This window comes from Manacus candei, unplaced genomic scaffold, assembly GCF_025592945.1.
Source record: "Manacus candei isolate 608988 ecotype Guabito, Panama unplaced genomic scaffold, ASM2559294v1 h1tg000015l, whole genome shotgun sequence".
NCBI lineage: Eukaryota > Metazoa > Chordata > Aves > Passeriformes > Pipridae > Manacus > Manacus candei.
In genome coordinates this window covers 5349966-5371597 of record NW_026138063.1, presented here as the reverse complement: position 1 = coordinate 5371597, position 21632 = coordinate 5349966, and the positions used below count along the sequence as shown (strand labels likewise).

At 40.8% G+C, this 21632-nt stretch overlaps 1 protein-coding gene across 1 annotated transcript in view; it reads left to right on the top strand.

The window, feature by feature from the left end:
- SPATA16 (spermatogenesis associated 16) overlaps nt 1-21632 on the top strand; it is a 38816-nt gene that overhangs the window by 10478 nt on the left and 6706 nt on the right. The window contains 2 exon segments of the mRNA XM_051781299.1: nt 2310-2399; nt 12486-12570. Coding sequence (XP_051637259.1) covers nt 2310-2399; nt 12486-12570 — 175 coding nt within the window.

Sequence of the window (21632 nt, the reverse complement as noted above, 5' to 3'; positions counted from 1 at the left end):
AAAGCAGGAATACAGCAGAAATTATTTCTAGAGTATAGACTACAGAGAGTGTAGCAAAATCAAACCAAACTCCAGGAGTCAAAGGTAGCCTTCTGCTGTTTGCTCATGCTATTTAGGGCATGCTATATTATTTTTCAGTATAGAATTTATAGATCAAGAGAAGCAGTTGATCTCTTTGAGACACGTTAAAAAAAAAATCAAGATGGAAAAATGAAGAGCTGATATCTAATTCTATGAAAATCTGCCACAGTTCTATATTTATTATAAGCCTATCCCAGTACATCCTGCTCAAAGTCTTACAGAAAATGTGTTGCTAACTACCAGGGAATCATTGATTTTTTTTAATTTGTTCCCCTCGCAGTGTTATTGCTTAGCTGTGGTAGAAGCCATAACTTGGAGAGGGGGGTGAAAATGAAAAAAAAAAATCAATATTACTATTATCAACTGTTGACTACAGTTTACAGCAGCAATAATCTTTAAAACAGCTTACAGAGTCACCAGTTGTCATCTACATAAAGTATTACTGTTTTGGTCAAATCATTAAATGATATTATTTGATGATTTGGTCATTTTGATTTGGTTGAATTAAGTTTTGGTTACCATCAGTATTGTCTGAACTTCAGATCTAAATTATGTTTGGCTGAGAGCTGCAGTGTTTGCTGTTGGCATTATCTTTTCATTGCTGCTAAGAGTGATTCATTTCCTCATTAAGAGCAACTAATTTTTAACATCCTGTGCTCATTCTCACATTGTATTAGTTCAGTATTTAGATGTGCTCCCAGTCACTAAGGCCTGTCCTTCCTCCAGTAACGCCTTGGGTTACGAGATCATTTGTCATTGGTTTTACACACACACACACACACACACACACACACAGCCCTTCTTCCCAGGGAGGTAGTTCCTGCAGTGATGCTTTCTCTTAATACAGTTTTCTGAGTGGTTTTTTTTCAGATGCTGGAGTGTGAAAGCACAGTTCTAAGATGCTTCCTAGTTCTTTAGGATGGTCTTCAGCACAACTGCATCTCCAGAGCACAAAGCAGCTCTGCTCAAACAGAGTAAAGCTTTACTGTGCCAGAACAGAAATGTTCTTATTTATCTAATTACTTGCAAATGCAGATGTTACCATTCAGAGCTTCAGGCCTTCTTTCGTGTGCCTTGGAGGAAGAGTTAATTTGATTCACCAGGCTACAGCATCTTGGAGATACTTATAGGTTTTAATGTATTTTAAAAGCCCCTTCTGAAGTCCTCTTTCATACAGTCCATGAGTGCTGGACACATAGAGAAAAGACAGCATTTGGACCTCTAAAATGCACCAGTTTTTTCCATAAATGGGAATTTATAGCTGAATGTGTTTACATATATATTCATGCCATAGTTTCAAGATGATGAATAAACTTTAATAAATGATCTGGCTAGAAAAAGGATTAGTTCTGTAGTTATTAATATACTGAAATCATAAAGGCAATAGTTTGTTATGCTAACATGATATTCAAAACTCCCAGTGAGGAAACAAAAGCCAGTTTGCAAGTTTTCATTGTAATAGAATATAGTGTTAATCTCTTTGTTGATGTTCTAAGCTAAATACCTTATAAAACATGTATGTAGTGATAAATACTAAACTTTGCATCCTAGAACAAGGCCTGTGTAACTTTTTTCCATGCACTGAAGTGCTGCCGACCAGAGAAACCAGTCACTTGCTGGAGATCTCACAGGTGGAACTAATTAGATGTAGGAGCTGTCACTCCTGCCTTCCCCTTGCCCCCCTCAGAAGGCCACCCTGCCTGCCAATCTAGCTGCTGAGCTTCTGCTATTTTTGTCCTTCCATCTTTTTCTGACATTGACTTAAAACCTGTAACTTGTTACACCTGTAACTGCATCTGTTAAAGTTAAGGTCCAAGAAACATGTCAAGGTCCACCCACATAGAACCTATCCCTTGTACAGAAATCTTCCAAGTTCATGTTAAATACATTCTAGATGCACAGTTTCTCCAGGTAGATGGATCAGACACCTGACACTCATGTGAGCAGAGGAAGGGCTTAACTCGAAGTTGTACTCTAGCAGTTTTGCTTATGTTATGATCATCAAAACCCTAATAAAATTGCATTTATGATACACCTAAATAAAAATTTTATTAATGTTTGTCTGTATATCACAGCTGTCGAGAGAGAGTCCATATCACATTTGAGATATAATGTTGAGTTGTATAGAATAAGTGCATACGGTATGTCTTAAAACTGTGACTATTAGTATCATCTAATGATTTAAGTAATAAAAATTTAAACACATCCATCTCTCTTATCTTTTAAAGGAGCATTATTCCAAACCCAACTTCTCTCCAGAATCACCTGCACCAAGCTGCTTGATTTTGGTGCTTATGGAGATATTCTGGAGCTGCAAGGCACTGCTCATGGCTCTCTAATGGATTCTCTACATCTCTTTCATTCCAGCTCTCAGTAGTAAGGATATCATCTTATATCCAGGCTTTTCCAAAATCAGTGGGAGTTTTGTGTTGGCTTTGTGTACATGATCTCATGTGCAGCAGAGTTCCAATCCTCCTGGTTGTCACAACATGAATAATCCCAATTACATCCCTGGTCGTGGTTAGGCAAATGCATGTAGGAACACTCACTGGTTCTTGGGCACAGGGGTGAGCCCTGATCAGCAACCAGGGCTGTGCTGGGGTAAAAGCTACGTGCACAAAGGCATCTTTCACTCTCTGGTTTCCCTGTAACCCTGGGCAGAAGCTCAGATGTGCTCCAAATACATGATGGGGAGGGGGGGTGGGGAAAGAGAGAGAAGAAAAAAATAATCAGGATCTCAGGGTACACTGTGTTACGCTGCAAAATTTAGCCTGTGTGCAGCTGATGAGATTGCTGGTGTGAACGGGAACTGCTGGCAGGAGGAAAGCCTGCAGGAGGAAGCTCCGCTTGTGTGCTTGCACTGATGCTGCCAAAAACTTAAACTTTCACTATACAACAGAAGTTTTTAACCACTGAAAGAAATGCATGAGGAAATGCCATGGTGCCATGGTAACTTGCTATGTATCACCATTACTACTAATATTGGACACTTACAAGGACTGTTCAGCTGAAGACCACAAGGTATATCACAAAATATTTCACAAATCATTAGGTAACTAATGGCAGAGCAGCCACTGTGAATTAGGCAAGAGATTGAAAGGGTCACTTTGCTCATCCTTTGAGATGGATGCTTATGGTACAGGTCTGAAGCTGTTAAAATAGCAGCGAAACAGTTAGTACAGGGGGTAGAAGAAGACATTATCCAAGCGGACAAGCAGAGTTGCAGAGAGGATCTGGGAAGATAAACTTCAATTTTCTGTGCAGGACTTCTGCCAAAGACACCAAGACAAGCACTTTTCCTTCAGCAGAACACACGTTGAGATTATGTCAAAGCAATCTCCACCAGCTTTCACTCCTTAGTACAGGCAGAAGAAATCAGCTCTCCAAGTAAGGAAACCCTTTTGTCTAAATTTCATAAGAAATGCAATTTCAGATACACCTGGAATATTTCACTTGGGTGTAAAACCCTCAGAGAGAAATTGTCATCATCAGGTGAGGTTCACTGCTAAGCCAGATGTTTCAGACAGGTGAGGAATCCTTTCCAGGATATTTTCAAACACCCAGATTCACCAGTATCCCAGCAGGGGAAATGATAGAAGGGGAATTTTTTGGGATGTTGGGGAGGAAAGAAGGGTTTCCCCTACAAGTCAGGTTGAAGATTTTTAAAATAATAACGGTAATAAGTTTATTTCAAAATACATATTCAAAAACTGAGCTTTCTTAAGAAGTAATACAAATAAATGGCCATATTTGAGAAGATAGTATAAACCAAGAAGGTGTTTATAAATATGATTTCAAAAATAAATACAAAATTGTGATTGGTGTCACTGCAGATAAGCAATCAGTAAGTTTACTATATCGGCAGGCAAGAGGGAATGCTGTCAGACTTTTTTCCCCACACTGAGTAGCTTTCAGGAAACTAGATGATTTTAAATGAGATTATGTATTTTGCAAAGGAGAGGAACATTCTGACAGACTGACTCCAGAGTGGTTCCAAAAGCAGTGACTATAGCAGTGTTCAGAGTTTAGCCTAGTTTAACATAGTGTTATAGCAACTGTGCAGAACTGCTTCTGCAGATTGTGTTAAACTAAGCTTAGCACTACTTCTGTCATCTCTCTGGAGTCACTGGTCTTAAACTCCACTCATGATGCAGAATGTACTCTGCTCATTACAGACAGCCCATGGCATACAGATATGCAGTTGCACTCTCTGGAAATACAAACTTGGGCTTTTTTAGCATAAGCCATCATTTATTTATGTTTGGGTTTTTTTAAAAAGAGCATGGTCATCTATTCCTTTTTCTGTTTTTAAGTATCTCTTGCCTTCCTGCCCCCTCATATGATTTTTAAGTTATTGCATAGTGCATGAGAAACACCTAGAGCAGTGTTTGGGTATGTGAACAGGAGTGGCTTTGGTTGAGAGCAGCTCAGCTTGGCACAAGCAGCATGGATAATCACATTTAACTCAGTCTACCTATCAAGCTGAGATCCCCTGAGATTTTGTCTCTGAAGACACGCCAGACCGAATTCCTCGGTTCAGAGAAAGTCGTAGGTTAGAGCAGGGTCAGCTGTAATTTAAGCATCTCTCAAGTTCCTCTGTGTGCAATTTTCACTCACACAGCCCAGTATCAGGAGAATACGCATAGGAAGGAGTCTAAATGCAAGGACGTCTGAATTAATGTAAGGAGTCTGATATCTGCATCTCTTCTGAATTTTGTCAGCTGCACAGCAGTTCCTCTGGGATGGCACTGTGATAGGATGCCACCATGTAGAGTGCAGCCTAAGGCCATTTGGCATTGTAAAGCAATCCCAGAAACACCACTGTGGGGTCGCAGCATCTGCAAACGATGAATTCCAAAGTGCTGCAACCACTTTCACTGAAGTGTCAGTTAGTAAATATATTTCTCCTCTTTTGGTATCTCTGATGTTAGAAGACTGCTCTTGACAAGCACGGTAAAGATTTAAACCTCAGCAGGGAGAAAATCTATTTGAGTTGAAAGACCATCTTGGCCTTTGAATAAATGGGCATCAAATGTGTGGTATATAAATTTAGTCTGGAAGTTACCAGGAAGTTTTAGGCATTAGAAGGCATTTAGCCTTAGGATCAGTCCACAACAGCAGCAACTGGAAGCATCCTGGCAAAGGACTAGAGTTCTAGAAAAGGAACTTGCACCCAAGGGTGAGCCTTAAAGCTCCTGGAGAAAGTTACCAGAGCATACACATTCAGGTCCCCAAGCCCACGGGCTCTGGTCCCACAGCTGCCTGTTATGCAGCTGCAGGAAAAGGTCTAACCAGATGAGCAATAAGGCATGAAAGCAATTTTTCTTCTTTACTCCATCAGTGCAGGCTATTGCTGACACTGAATAGCCTTGAACCAGTAGTAAAGTGAAAATGTGTAACTTACAGAAAAACACCTATTTCCTTTGAAACTGGAGGTTTAGACCTGCTGCACTAAAGGTGTTTTGTCCCTTTTTCTCATTAAACTGTATAGCTCTCATCTCTCTGCTAATGAAAATGCTGTGCTGATTTAACAGTGTCACTGCGTTCTGTGAAAAGCTTAAGATAGCTCTTTTATCACCAGCTAGAACACCAGTGACTTGAAATTAGTTGTATATATGGAGGGAAAAATAGACTGTCCTTCTGCCAGAACAAACAACTCATCTTCATCTGACTGCATAGAGTAGGGGTAAGCAATCCGTAAGGAGGAAGAAGTTTTAGGATCTTAATAGCTGTGGGATGGCTGACTCAGCTTTTTGACATTCCTATTAAAAAAAAAATAAATAATAATCTAGAAAATCCTGTCAGCTGAAAAGCAAACTAGGTCTGCAAGAAGTAAACATCAGCCCTCCGTAAGAGTTCAGGTCTGTGTCCCCTTTTAGTCAGGCTTGAAAAGGTAGTGTGACAAAGCAAGGTGAATTATTTGAGCTAGTTTGTACGTCTGGGTTTGTTTTATGAAGCGTACAGTTGTCTTAAGGAAAGATGTGTAAATCCTTGGGGTTGGGGATACCAGCTGCCTTCCTTTGCCCACACCTGCCTCCGTGCTACCTTCCTCTGCATCCTGCCTGAGTATCCTTGTGGGAGAGCAGGAAAGTTTATCTTCTGTCTCTATCCTAATTGTTTCAGTTTTTCTAAACTGAAAAAAAATCCAATTTGACCAAAAGGAAAAAAGAAAACCCTGTTGTCATAGCAACAGAAACCCTCCACCCCACCTGCAAAAACAGACATCCCTCGGGGCCTCAGTGCTCACCAACAGGGAGAGGGAGCACTCCCACAGCTGGGCAGGGTTAATTTTACACTATTATTTCAGGAGCTGCCAGGGTCAGAGCCCACTGACCCCTCAGGAGTGAGGGCTGCAAAGCAGTGATTCTTACACCCAGTGCCCAGTGGACACATGGCCCAGAACTAGGAATGAAACAGGATTTGGTTTTCCCTCACACATGGAAGGGATGCAAGAGCTTCTGCTGGTGATCTCCATCCTCCACACAGGAGCACTTCACAAACTGGATCTAAGAGAGCAGCTCTGAAGCGTGCTGGGATCAGTCAAAGCCCAAAGGAAAGCCCACATGGCCTGTTATTAATTTTGACACCAATATACAATGTTAGTCCGTGTCTAAAATTTGCCAGTATCTCAGTGCCACACACTTTATCACCTGAGACTGTCCAAGTGTCAAACAGCAGCTTACTGTCACATCAGATGCAAGAGGCAGCCTTCAGTGCTAGTTTTTCCACACCCCCTGCCAGAAGTAAATCCAAACATTGGCAGCACAAGGTCTGTCCCAAACTCAGGCAGCATGAGGTAGAACAGGAAACAGGAGAGCAGAGCAAATCCAGAACAAACACGGACCATGTACCTCTGAATGTTTCATTACACGTTTGTTACCAGCAGTTCACCCCACCCATCCCATCCCTTCTCCAAACAGCTCCACTCTGAAGACAACATTGGCACAGGGTCCTCCCACTCCTCCTGGGATTTGTACAGCACACCCAGCCTGTTTTCTACCAGGTCATGGAGAGCCCAAGGTCTTGCTGGACTTAGTGACCTGTTTTCTTGAGCATCCCCTGTCGTTTTAAAAGCCTTGTCGTTTCCCTGTGCATCGCTCAGCTCACGTTTGGAAGGCAATTTCTGTGTCCTTATGTGGCACTTGCCATTAAATGAGGAACATTTGTTATCACAGCAGAGCAATTTCAATATCACGAAGAAAGTTGTTACTCGCACGCAACCATGGGACAGATAATAATAAATACAATAAATGTATTCTAAATACAAGGGCCATTTTCCTGGCAGGAAACTTATTTCTGCTTTCTAGCAATGGGCTCACGACCCAGAAACTTCAGCAAAGGCGGCAAGTGTATCCCATCACCAACCTGGGAGGATTTGGCAGGACAGAAGTGTTTTATACAGCTTCCCAGTGCATTTAAGGCTCCCTAGTGAAGTGTTCAAAAGGAAGTTTTAGTCAGTCTTCTTCAGGAAATAGCAACATCAAGATGTTATGCATATATAACAACATTTTGCCCGTTATGGGGCTAGTCTACACATAAGTAAAACCAGACATAAACAATTTCATACCTGCTCAGTATTCTGAAGTGCTCTTTATCATTGACCATGTAATGGTTTCCAAATGCCTCCATAACATAAAAGTAATGAGAGTACACTTAATTACGATATATGAAGGTACTTAAAAATCAACTGTTCATATTTTGTTCACTTTTCAAATAGGATAATTGCATTAAAATTACTACCTTCTACTTACTTCAGTTATAAACATCACTTTTATTTTCTAATCTCAGAAGAAAATAAGAATGTCAGCCAGAAGAGAGCAGGAGCCTGTTTTGCATTTTGTATCTCGGGCTCAGTATGATTGTGTTAGAGATCTCAAATACCCAGGTGTGTGCATCAGAGTTGTTCTAAATAGGAATATTAAAGTTCCTGTTAAGCTGAAAACAGAGCTATACTTACCCTTTCCAAACAGTAGGTCTACACAGGATTGACATCACAGTGCAGTGGCTGAGGGCCTCTATTAGTACCACTTACTGCAGATCCAGGTGAGTTCACTTGAAGTAGGGAGCAAAGGTAATTTTCAGCCATTTATCAGCCTCTTGATCTTAGCAGCAATTAAGGCTGAATAGCATAGGAGAGTGAAAGTTACTCTAATGTGCATGGACTGTGATTATTCCTGAGGCTCTGCCATCTGCAGGGAAATCCTCTCCCCTTCTGGGCTTCTCTCCTTTCTCTACAGCTCAAGGGGAGCAGCCAAGGATTAATGAGCTGACCTTGAGTCTCGCCCTCACATATTTCCAGTATTTACAACAGTAAATGAACACACAAGTTTTTAGCAACAACATTAATTTCTTTTCTTCTTTGGAAACGTAGCACTTTGGTGCATTCCAGAAAATTCTGCCTATTTCTATACCTACACCATCCATTTCCTTGTCACAGACCTGCGTGGCTGCTGTGAAGTATTTGGCTGGGCACTGGCTGTTGGTGTCAGCAGCCGTCACGCACCAAAAGCTGCCTTTGACTCATGCACAGTCCTGTGCATGTCTGAAGATGGGCTGAGGGAGATGGTTCAGGATCTCTGGTCTGCTCTTCACTGGCACTTATAGAAATATATCTTATTATTCTGCACCACCAAGTGGCCAGATTGAGCAGGGATTGCAGAACACCTTTGGATCCAGGCTTACTACATCACTCAGATGGGTTTGGTTATGCTGTGGAAGTTCATACTGGCCCAAACTAGCAACTAGGAAATAAAAATGTTAGAATATAAAGTCATATTTTGAACATCCCCTAAGGCGTTTTCAGAGGTGTGTTGTCAGAACTGCTTCAGTTCTCATATCAGACAGAGTTCTTTGGTGGGCTGCACACCTGAAACTCAGGCATATTTTAAGTATTTCAAATTCAGTGGTGGATGGTTCTGTAAATACAAGGCAAATGCTTCTGAGTACCAATGAATAGTTGTGCCAGAGGTAGGAAGAATGCATGTATCTTGGTGCTTTACCATTAGAGATTAATCCCACTGTCTTTAAAAACTGAAAAAAAAAATGGCATTTCACACAGAAAGATACATTACATGGTCTAAATAAGAGCTATTTTCCCATTCTTTTGTACCTTATATTTCTTGTGCTCAGGAGGATTCACAGTTGAACTCCTATGTAGTCACCCTCAAGGCACAAAGAGTGAGGTCTTGCTGATCAACACTGCTTGTCCAAAATCCCCCCATGATATAACAGCTGATTCCAATGCACGACATTACATATCATGTTTAATATATGATATTGATACTGGAACAGGATAGGGAGTGGTCCCTCATTCTGGTTTTGGGAATATCAGATTATGTATCAGAAGATTTCTTCTTTCAAGATGTTAATGAGTTGGGTCACCAGCTGAGAATCTTAAATAATAATTTCATAAATAGTATTTCCTTAAGTAAATTTCCTTACTTAAATCTTATTTCAGAGTATCTTACAGGCTCATCAATCTCATACTGGAAATCTTTGTTACCACAGGCCATATGGAGAGGTATTCACTGGGAATCAGGACCCAGCTCAGTGCTTTAAGCTTTCACATATTTCAGTGGGAGCCAGGCTTTTAACCTGCCTAAATACCTCAAGAAGTCCCTTGTTTTTTGAACGTTCAGGTTCCTAAATATTTTTCAATGCCCAGCTCTGTAATTGTATTCAGGCACTGTAATTTCACCTTTGTTCCAGTGTCTGGAAATTCACAGTTCCCTATTGCACATCATGTTGGTTCCATGCATTGAGACCCGGAGACCTGCAACGAAAAGTCTCTTACTTGGGCACATTTGGGGTTGGACACAGGCCATACACACAGAGCCTTAATCCTCGTGTTTCTTTTCAGAGTGGAATTTTTAAAGTCCCTTGTAAGCCCTGAGGTCACAGTGCATTGGTCCTGACCCATGTGTGTTCCCTGATGACCGAGGAACTGAGAAGTAAAATTGGGATGGAGGCACTCAAAAAGCTCAGAGGGGTTTTCTATGTGTGCCTCACCATCCCTGATGTAATGCATGGCAGTACAGGAGAAAACTAGCAGGGATAGCAGCAGCTGTTGAAAAACTAAGCACGAATGCTGAAAATGTAAGTGTGCTTCTGATTATTTAAATAAGGACAAATTAAGAAGGAAGAATAAAGAGAAAAGGCATTTGTCTGGAGTGCAGCAATGCCTGGAGACTTCTGCCACGATCAGAGCGACATTGTGCTGTGCAGGCTGTGAAGGATTAGCAAAAGGTTGAGCCAGGGGGACTTGCACACCAAATCAGTAAATCAGTCAAATATGAGTGTTTGCATTTTACAGCTGGTGCTGAAAAATGGAGAAAGATGAAGTGACTTGCATGAGAGTTGATTCCCGGTTTGCCCAGGGCGCTGTGCACCTTTGAAAGCAGTGCCACTCTGGGAGAAGCAAGCGTTGGCTACCACTGAGGAATGGGAGGTCACAAACTGGGTGTCGTGTTGTGCTGCCAGTGGGGTGGATCCTGACTTCCTCAGCCCACAACTTGCAGTTGGGATGGCAGAGAACTCTGTGGTAGTCTCTGTATTGACTGATGGTGTTCAACCAGTGTCCGGGCTCTGGCGACAACAGGGTGACTGACACTCAAGGTTAAGGACCTGACAGTTTTAATCTTTGAAATGTCAACAGTTGAGGGGGCAATATAACTATAGCACCTCAAATTGTAAATGACCATTTGCAAATGTCTTTTGGCTCCAAAAAACCACAAGGCTTCAGTGCTTAAGACTTGCTATATATTTAGATTGAAAGTCCCTTCTGTCTGTTGAGGTGGCTGCAGGAGCCACACCACTCCTGTACACTGCTATGGACCAGCTAATGCCATTGCCTTGGGAGCTGGAAGCTTTGCAAGAGATCAAAGGTACAGAATAACAGGACACATTCATTCAGTCTTCCCTCAATATTGTGCCATATGGTTGTTTCCCTTTTGCACCTCAGGACACAGAGAAGGTCTTTCCTCAAAACCATCAGCAGGTCAAGCAGGCAAAGCTGGATGCTTTGCTTACCTCCTCTGCTTCATCCACAGGATCCATATGTCATTCCTGAGATTAAACCCTGGCACCACTTGGAGTCAATGAGCAGTTTGCCAATTATTTTCCAGGCAATGAGGATTTCATCCTTTGTTCATCCTGTGCTGACTGGGCTAACGATGTTCAATTAGAAACTGCTCTTTGTTCTAGTGCAGTCAAGAGGATTCTTGCCAATGATTTGAATGAGCATTAGATAAAGCTTATGGCTAAATCCAATCCTTATGCAGAAATCCATGGATCCCACTGAATTGCTTTTCTCCCAGAGAAATTAATGGGAGCTGTATGAGAACATCTAAGGGAAGATTTAGTTCCTGTTTGTAACAATATGTTACCCCCTGATACTGGGCCTGCTTTGAAATGTTTATTGTTAAATCCATGAATTTTTGGTTATATCTCATTAAGAACATAATACAGCCTTGGAAAGTACATTCTGAAAGGGTATTACAACTGGATTGGGATTACTGTTTGTGAGACACTTTTAACTAGGGGGAAATTTCAAATTCAATTTACAGTAATGTCAAACCACAATTAATATATAGGCAATGATAAGGGGAACATGCAGAAGTACACATTGATAACACTACATCAACAAATAAACTTTTGGTGCTAGTAATTAGGTACACAAGATTATTATATGTTTAATTGACTAAAGTGACAATTTGGAATTACATCTAGTCACATTTAATTGGATTTGGAATCTCTAGAGGAAAAGAAACAGAGAGCAATGTAGAGAGGCAGCCATAAAAGCAAACTGATTTTCTAAAGTCTGTTAAGACTCTGCATTAATATCCTTTGCACAATAGTTTTTTAATATTCCTCAGCCTAGAAAGAGTAATGCAATGATTGTCACAGACAGTGGGAGTACCAAAGCATACTCAGCTAGGTGACAAGACAGTTAATTACTTTTAGTTTGGGGTGGGTTTTAAGATATAGTTTAATCAAAGGTGAGCTATATCTGTGTTTGCCATAGATAAGTGATATTCCAAGACTGTCAAGCTAAAGGGTATTATATACATTGATACTGTTCCTAGAACAAATGTACTTACATATATTTCACCTACAAATAATTTAAAGCAAGAAAAAGAAAAACCAGGCTAAAATATTGTATAGCAGCCATTAAATATTTGCTGAGAGTAAAATACTGGAAAGTTATTAAAATAAAATGTAGAGTTGCTTGTTGGCAGATAGCTCTTAACTAGCTCAAAAAATGTTTATCTTAAAGCTGGACAAAGACTGAGAATAATGTGTAATCTTTTGGTACAAACCTCAAGTTGCACTCTTCTAATATTACCTCCTTTAAATATTGCTATTTGCATCCTGCTCTCACTCATTTATTCTGCTTTTGGGATCAGGAGCCCCATGATTGCTGACTGTATGTTCATCACGATGGGAGGCACCGCGTACGCAACAAGAGACCTCATCCGTCTGTATTGGCAGGCAAAAATTGATAGCCCAATGAGGAAGGAGGTACCTATCTCACTATTAAGATCAAAATGAAGGATTACTGCTTAAAAGACTACCGACAAAGGTAGCTCTTGGGCATATCAATCAACAGGACACTATACGGTACTACTGTATTTATAATGAAGTAGACTTCCTTGGACTAATTTTAAGGGCAAAATTCAAGGTTGTTAACCCTTGACTCATACTTCAATTTTATGGAGTGCTATAAAATTCAATTCTGGATACTGTATAGTCCCCTAAGCTATTTTTTGTGACGTTGTCCTACCTTAGTGACACTTTCCTTTTGGAATTTGCATGGTGCTAATCCTCTGACACCTTTCAAAACTCTTCATCTGGAAGGGGAGCAAGAAAATGCCTGTAAAAACTGGTCTCAGAGGAACTTGCAGTGCTCTGTGAAGGATGACTAGGCAAGACCCCACTCTACAAAGATTACTTATGTGGGGAGTAGACCATTGACTTTAATGAGACTTGTCGGAGTGATACTTATTTGAAATGGTTGTTCAGTCCAATCAGCACAAATTTAAGTTTAAGGGTGTCCCTCCTGCTCTGAGGAGAGCTCTCACACAAACCTGGAGGTGAACAGATGCTGGATCCTTTGCTGGGAGATGCTCGTTGCTGCAGACTCCCAGAATGTACCTGGTCCTCAGGTTCTACACAAAAGAAGTTAAGAATACTAGGAACAGTATATGTACCATGTAGCAAAATTTCAGGGTTTTATTCTGATGGCATTTATTTTGATTTATTCTATGAGATCATCTGTGACATCTCTACTGTATATGTATTGGTACAAAACATGTCTGACGTAAGCCAGAGTAATAAAGTTCAGAATGTGATCTTTTATCTTCCCTCGCGTGGTAAATTTTTCCTTTTTTAAACTATTATTAGTTGCATTCTTATTGGTAAAACTGAATAAATCTCATTCCCAGGAGCTGCTGAATTTCAGTACTGCTGTGAGTGCAAAGTGCATCTCATTCAGAGAATTACCCACTGGGCTACTGTTTGCAGTGCCTGTGAACTTTCCTGTGTGCTTTCCAGCAGAGAATTTCTTCTGTACAAAACAGTTTGATTTTTTTTTCCCCACTGGGTCAGACTTGTTTAAAATCCTGAGTTCACAAATAGGTTTTATGAAGGGGTCATTTCTTCAAATGGAATGTCTTTTTTTGTCTCTTAACACTGGAATCCATTGACTTTCCTTCTTGATGTCATGGACATGAAGCTTCAAAGAATAAACCTTTAAAGGGGGAGCTGTCATAGCTGTCCTCTCCCCCAGGGGTTTAGACTGTCCTGCTATGTAACAGGGCCGAAAAAGAAGCATGAAGGACAAGATTCATCACATTTCCTCCTTGTAGTGTCTAAACCAGAAGTTGTGGTTGGGTTAAGGTGGGAATGAACCAGAACTGAAGGGGGAATGGAATCACTTCCAGCCATTACCATCATCTGCCAGATAGCAAGGGCCAAATTATTTTGGCAGTGGTAGCACTCTGGCTCATCAGTGCTTCACTCCAGAGCTCACAGCTCATTCCTCTTCCTGATGGAAAGTCCATGTGTGGGCCTCCCTGGACCCCTGTGGTACCACGAGGCACCACCACACTGTTTGTGCCCCGTTCCCACTCCTTCTCTGCGCTTCTCCCAAGTTCACTGTCATCTTTGACTGCAGGAGCTTTGAAATGCCAGTAGAGATCTAACCATTTGTTTGATTCCCCACTGAACTCGATTTCCACCGGGAGACAGAGATTGCTCTGCAATTTTGTGCTTTTTGTGTGCGTGCCTGAGCGTGGGCTACGCGAGGGATTCAGCAGTATCGAGATGCTGACACGCACGCAGGAGAGGCAGCTGGGTGCCCAGTGCTGCTCCCACTCAAGTTAATAGCTGGCACTCAAGAGAAGCTGCTCCTGAAGATATATCCCCAGCACCAGTAAGAACCTTTGCCCCCCGCAGCTGATGAGTTCTGTGCACTCAGCATCAGGGGTGGTTTCTATGTCATTAGAGCACACAGCAACAGTTATGCAGGATGATGCAGCATGTGACACTGCTCTGGGACTTTCCACCACAGAGAGACTGAGCAGAGGTAGCATAATCTTTTTTTATTAATATTCTCTCTATTTCATGGTGTAAAGCTGAAAATAACTTGTCACAACTATACATGCTCATGTGCTTTTGTAACCAAAGCAACAGCTATTGATGCACGCTTTTCTTGCTAACTACTCCTCTACCCCAGAACTCACCAGGATTGGCTCACAACCATGAGTAACATTTTCCAAGGAGGAAGGGAATAGAAGGGAAACAGGATGGTTTGTTTTTTCCTTCTGTGAAGAAAGACTTTTAGATTAGATACATCTTTGCTTTGATCAGTGGGTCATGTATATAATCTTCCGGTGTGTCATAGACTACTTTTGTTTCTTCTTTTCATGATTCTTTTAAGTACTGGGAAAGGCTTTTCCTCCTCACAGCCTGTCTTCCCCTTCTGCCATGGCTTCAAATCTTTGTACAGACCACTTGAATCCTTGAGCTGACAACTTCACTGCAAAAAATTCAGGCCCTTAATTTACATCTGCAAAACTCTTTATTTATCCTACTTCTAAATCACTGTTTTCTTTCTCTCCTGATCTATTCCTCATGCTCAGAGCAGTCTTTATCTTGTGTCTCCTCCGTTTTTCTTCTCCTGATATGGGTCTTATACTTTCCTTTGAACTTCTCCTATCCCTGACATCAACTGCCAGGAGTCTTCTTTCTTCAAAATCCTTCTTAAAACATCTTCAAATTGCTCCTCTCTTCATAATCAACTTTTACATGTTTCCTCTTCTCCAGCAGTAACCTGTTCCACGTGACTCTGTATCTCCTCTAAGGCACACTGCAAGGTTTGTATTCCTAGATCTTTAAGCCAGATGGGCTCATATTGGTGAATTATCTGACTTTCTGCATTAAAACACCAGAGAATTGCACCCTTAACTGCCTGCATTGGTACCGCAAGAAAAAAGCAGAGACTGGTTCTGAGAAAGTTACCCAATCCCCTTTTTAAGCAGTTTAAGGATAGAATATTTACCATTGCCCATCTAATAGTTGATTTGTTGCATGTTTTTTCCCTGTTTTTCTCCCCAGTTTACAAAATGGGATCTTACTCATCCAATCCAAACTTTCAGCAATTTATATTATGCATTAATTTCTAAAAGCTTAAAGAACCTTTAGTACTTGTTATCTTCTCCCTGTATATGTATCTATGGATCATGATCAAGGTAACTTTAAATATTCTTTTTGATTAGCTTTTTGATTAGCTTTCTCTGATTGTCCCCTTTAAAGTAAATCATCTATTTCTGGATCTTCTGTACAGTGATATGTAATATCTAATGCCCTGTGTTGGTTTTGAATATTAATACCCATCTTCCATTCTACTCTGAGACAGAAGTATAATGCAGATGAGCAGTAGAAAAGTAATTTGCAATGGATAATATTATTCAGTATGTTGGGCCTTTTTCTCTGTTCAAATATTTTATTCTGTGGATTGAAAATATACATTCCAAGTTAACACATCATCAAATAAATGGGCTTTTTTTCATAGCCCACTACAGATATGCACTGGATGATTTGTGTATTGGCTGTTAGATTGAAAATAGGTGAATTAAATAGAGTTCATCACAATAAATAATAATGGAAAAATTAAATGTAGTATGGTAAATATCTTCAGAGTGGTAGCAGCAAGACAAAGTTTAAACTTACTTATTACTATAATCGGGTAAGCTCCCTAGCATTTATTGTCAGCAATGCCATTTCTCAGCTGGTAATAGCAAAACAAACAGTAAGCTTGTGATATTTCATCCCACAGAAAGAATCCCTCTCCAAACTGTCCAGTTTTATTCACACCTTTGCAAACTACTTCCACTGGCTAAAAACTGTGCAATATAAGCTGGATGTTTCATTCTGTGAGTAAAAATATATCACACCCATATGACAATGTCAAAAATTCCCAACACTGTCAAACAGGAACTTTGCAAATACCTTGAAAGTCACAGCCTGATTTCACTAATATCTGGCACTGCCATCTTAGTGTTGTGCCTTTATTACCTAATTTATAAATATCTCAGTCTCAACTCATTAGCACACTGCAAATATAATTCCTTTTATTATTTCATTTTGAAAACCGTGTGCCCTATTTTATACTAGAGGTTGAGCTCCAGCATCCACCATGCACTTATACATCCAAAGTCAATCCTATCCAGCCAAAATCTCACACTAAATACCATTGCACCAGCTATGCATATGTTGCAGAAACTAACAGAACCCCAGGAAAGCATTTCAAAGCTTGTAGGTTCATATTTGCATGCTTCCATTGCCATCTGTACTAAAAGCCTTAATTCATGAACGCAGCCAACATGTATTTGCTGCAGCTCAAATGGAGACCTTTAATTTGCATTGGAGTAAACCAGGTTTTTAGCTTTAGTTCCAGTTCAACTCCAGTGTTTTGGCCAAGATTGCAGCCATCACAGAGCTGCTTTTAGCAGATTGAAAATGAAACTTGTGTTTCTGAGGATATTTCTGTCAGCTAAACTCAATGCCACAGAGAAAGCATCCAGTAGCACATGCAGGTCTGTGTATTCAGACCTTTGTTTTGCACTCTGGTTACTGTTATGAACATCAGGTGCTTCCATTTCAAAAATATTTGGGCTGTTCCAAGCACAGAGCAACCTGCACATCACACAATAAAGCAAACAATAACCCAGCCCTGCGAGGTGGCTGAACACCTACAGCGCAGCGGTGAGCGCTGTCAGATCCTTTAGAGCTCAGCTTTATCTCACACCTTGTGGGGTGAAAATCCAAGGCAAGGAAGTTAAGGGAAAAAGCTCTTGGTAGCCAAACCCTCCTGTGCAGTCCCAGCTGGTGCCCAGGGCTGTCAGCAGCCCTGTGTGCTCACGCTTGACCCGTGCCCTGCTATGGAGCGTGAGGTTTCCAAGCTGGCAACGACAGGGATGTTTTGCAATCCTCCTAATGCAATGACTGATAGGAGCTGACAGGCAGCCTCTCTGGGCAGCCTGGCCATCATATCACTGAGAAAACGTATTTCTCATTAATTCTCGAAGCTATTTTAGCAGATCATGCTGTGCCACACTTCACTGCAATAAAGTCCCGCCTTTAATCAAATCTGGGGGAAAATCCATTTGAGGTCAATGACTGGTGGGTGTACTGGCAGAAATAAGTGTCTAGTATGCCTGAGTCTATATTGTCTCAGAGGTCTCTGCAGCTCGTTGCTGCTTTAAGCATTAGTTTTGCATTTTCTCATGCCAGAAAAGAGATAACATTTCTCTTATACCTCTTCATAAACACCAATAGGTAATTGTCCTTCTTTTGTACCTATGGCCATTTTGAAGGACAACACTTGCCTTGAAACACTGAGTTTTTAATTTTCTGGTGGCAAATTGGGAAGTAACGATTCTCCTCATCCTGCATATCAAAAGAACAAAATGATTTTGGTCCCTAAGTAGGAAGATCAGTTAAGACAGTGCACTGGTACCCAGATGATCTCAGTGCAGCTTCTGACCAGTTCATGGGTTTCCTATGTTCTCACTGCATCATGGCTGAAGCAACTTGCTAAAATTAGAATTAATGACATTTTGTCAAGGCAGAACGGGCCCCTTCCTGTGTATGCCATTTCAGGGACTCAGAGCAGTCTGACTTTGGAATACACTATTTGTAAGACATAACTCTCAGCTGCAGAAAATCAGCATCATTCTGCTCCCAGGTACAGTAGTAAAAATATGGAGTAATTGAAAACTGGATTGAGAAAGCAAATAAAATAACACAGCAGAGAGTTTCTATCATGTTGATACTGATTTGGGAGCTTTTCGTTGCTGTTGTTATTGCTGATATTTCCATTCTAGAAACAATTCTACATGTACAAATCGAAGGAATTTAACATTTGTCTTGCATTCTTTCTTCTTTAATAACATCAACCTCTACATATTTTCTACCTACTTCTATTCTTCCAGTACCAAATCATTCAAGGTAGAATAAGTACTAATAGAATCAAAATACTAAAAGAAGGTATTAGTTTAAATGTCACAATTATTAAAACAGATGTACTAATTGTCCCTAATTTGAGGAAAGATGGATTTATTTAGTACTAGATGAATGTAATAGGCAAAACATACCTCGCTGTAGCTGGGCTGTTGAAATCCCAATATGAAACAAAACACCAACCCAATTAGGGTTGTAACTGTTAACAGGGGCCCATAAATCATGTCTCAAAGATGCTCAACAGGAACAACCTGGTCAGCAAAGCTCCAGACCATTTGAAAATCCTACAGGGCAGCTCAAAAATAATGTGCATATTTCACAAGCAGAATTTTCAATTCATTCTGGGTTTTACTCTTTGCAAAGCAGAGTTTTAAGATTTACAAAAGAAACCTGAGAAACCAGTGCAGAAGCGCAGCCATTTGGTGCTGCTTTCAGGCCCTTATTGTTCCCTCGAGTTGCTAAGGTCCTTAAGAACTTTCACATCCATTATCCTCTTCCCTTTTCTCTTGCATACCTTCTCCTTTCTTCGGGGAAATGAGGCTACAGGCAGGAGTGTGTGCTGTTCACAGGATCATTACTGGTGATGTGGCTTTTCATCCCCACATTGCTCTTGTAGAACCACAGAGCACGCCATGCAAAAATAGATGGAGTCACTTTCCAGAAACATCTCTATATACAGTCAACTTGTCTTCTACTAAATTAGCAGCCATTCAGCCACATAAAGTGGTTTGCTGTTGCAATGACTCAGGCATGATTTCTCGCTGACCCTCTCAGCAGTGCTGTCCATTTGACAGGCTAACCACATCAGTCACCATCTCAGGCTGTCTGATTCATCTCCTCACATTCAAGTCAAGTTCCCAAAAGATGTTTAGCTCAGTGCTAGGAAGGACTGACACCTCTTTCAGTTAGTTTCTGCTTTTTTTTTTCTTTTTCTTTTTTGTTTCTTCAGGTTAAAAACCCTTAAAACCCCTTACAGCAAATATCCCACCTTTCTCCCGGGAGTATTTCCTTGCCAGGCTCATACCCTGTCTCTCAAGCACTTGCCTGAACCACCTGATGGATGCAGCATCCAGATGTTGGTCAGTGGGATGTAACTACATCCACATAAAGCACCCAGTGATCCTCAAGCTTTAGCTCTGCCTGTCTGAGTTCAGACATCTCTCCAAGCCCAGGCTACCAAAGCTGTTCAGCTGAGCATGGTTTATAATCCCCTTTCACAAAAAAACCTGCTAGACTGTGACCTGTTCCTGACCCAGCAGGAGCCCTGCAGAGCTGTCCCAACACATTCTGAGGAGCTGGAATGGCAAAAGGCTTCTCCAAGCACTGCAAAGGCAGCTGCTGCTCAGAGCAGCCACAGTGAATTGCCTCCCTGGAATCAGGGTATTCCTCACCACAAAAACTCTCTCTTCTTTAAAGAAGTGTCAACGTTAACAAAACTGGTTAAAAACCATGGGTTTGGACACTGGATTAATATAGAGGATAATTGGCATGTTCACAGAGGCATCACAGACAGGGAGTTTCCAGAGCAGCCTCCAGCCTTTCCATATGCTATGTATTCCGGGATTTTTCTTTAATGAATAGTGATCTCTTTGAAAGGATATAAAACATGGATTTCTTTTCTTCCAAAACATAAAAAGAGACTTAATAGAGTATCAAACAGGTCTTGAAGCCTAAGGTAACACATCTGCAGTGCCTCTGCTTTTGGGAAGACATGGTTCTATCGCTGTGGAGCTCCGCAAATCCGCTTTCAAAATACACTGCATACAAAATAACTCACAGAGACTTAAATATGTTAATAACTTAAGACCCTAAATAAGCTGATATTTGATGTGACCTACATTAATGGGAAGGCACTATATGGCAGATAAGCAGAAAGTTCTCATTTATTGTATAATGCATGATTTATTCATACCATAAATATATTGAGAAAAGGATGTGCTCTAGCATTCTGTCTACTTATTTTTCCCACAGAACAAAAAAAAAAAAAAATTATGTAAGAAGATCATGCTGGTGAGAAGATATTCATATCACAACAGCCACAGACTTAGTGGCAGGGCTGCCAGAGACTTCTTTATGGTTGGAAAGATATAGAGAAAAGCACATAGGTTGCGCTGCAGTGCACCCGTAATTCTAACTACCAGCCTAGGAGTGGAAGCAGTTCATAGAAGAGGCTAATGGCTTTACCCTGACTGATACCATTGCATTAATAAAAATCATCAATAAAAGCATCAGTTCCTGCTGTACTGTAAATGAGACAGGGGCTGAGTGTGCACTGCAGCTGTGAGATAAGGCACCAGGAAGATATCTAAATTTTTGGCTAATTCTAGATGTCAAGATAATTGGATTTTCCAAATTAAACCTTTCTATAGTTAAAGAGGCTTAAGGTTAGGGACTGTGGCGGGGAAAGCTACTGTCACTGTTATGATGACTTTTTCACTACAGTGCCATATTTCTTTGCCTATGTCTCTCTAAGCAGGCAAATTTCAAGAGCTTCTTAAAAATATTGAAGTAGTTACATCATTTACCATCAAAAGTTGGCATGGGAAAGGTTTGTTTCTTGTGCATCTACCTATTCATTTCATGAGTTCTTAACAGAATTTTATTGAGTGTTGACTCACAGAATTACAGACTGGTTTGGGTTAAAATGGATGCTAAAGATCGTTTTGTTCCAACCCCCCTGCCATGGGCAGGGACACCTTCCACTATCCAAGGTTGCTCCAAACCCTGTTCAACCTGACCTTTAACACTTCCAGGGATGGGGTAGCCACAACTTCTCTGGGCAACCTGTGTCAGGGAATAAATATGTGCACACCCTCGTAGGGAATAAAATCTTGGATATTGAATAGTCGAGATGCTCAGAGAAGAGTATGAGGTGGGATTGAGTCAAATATATATTTAAAACCTTTTTCAAAGCAAAGTTTGTTGTTGATGAAGGGGTTTTGGCTTTTTATTTGTAATGATAGCAATGTGCATCCCTCAAACCCGTATTTGAGGCATTCCTCAAGCTTGTGCTTTGTGAATGAATTAAT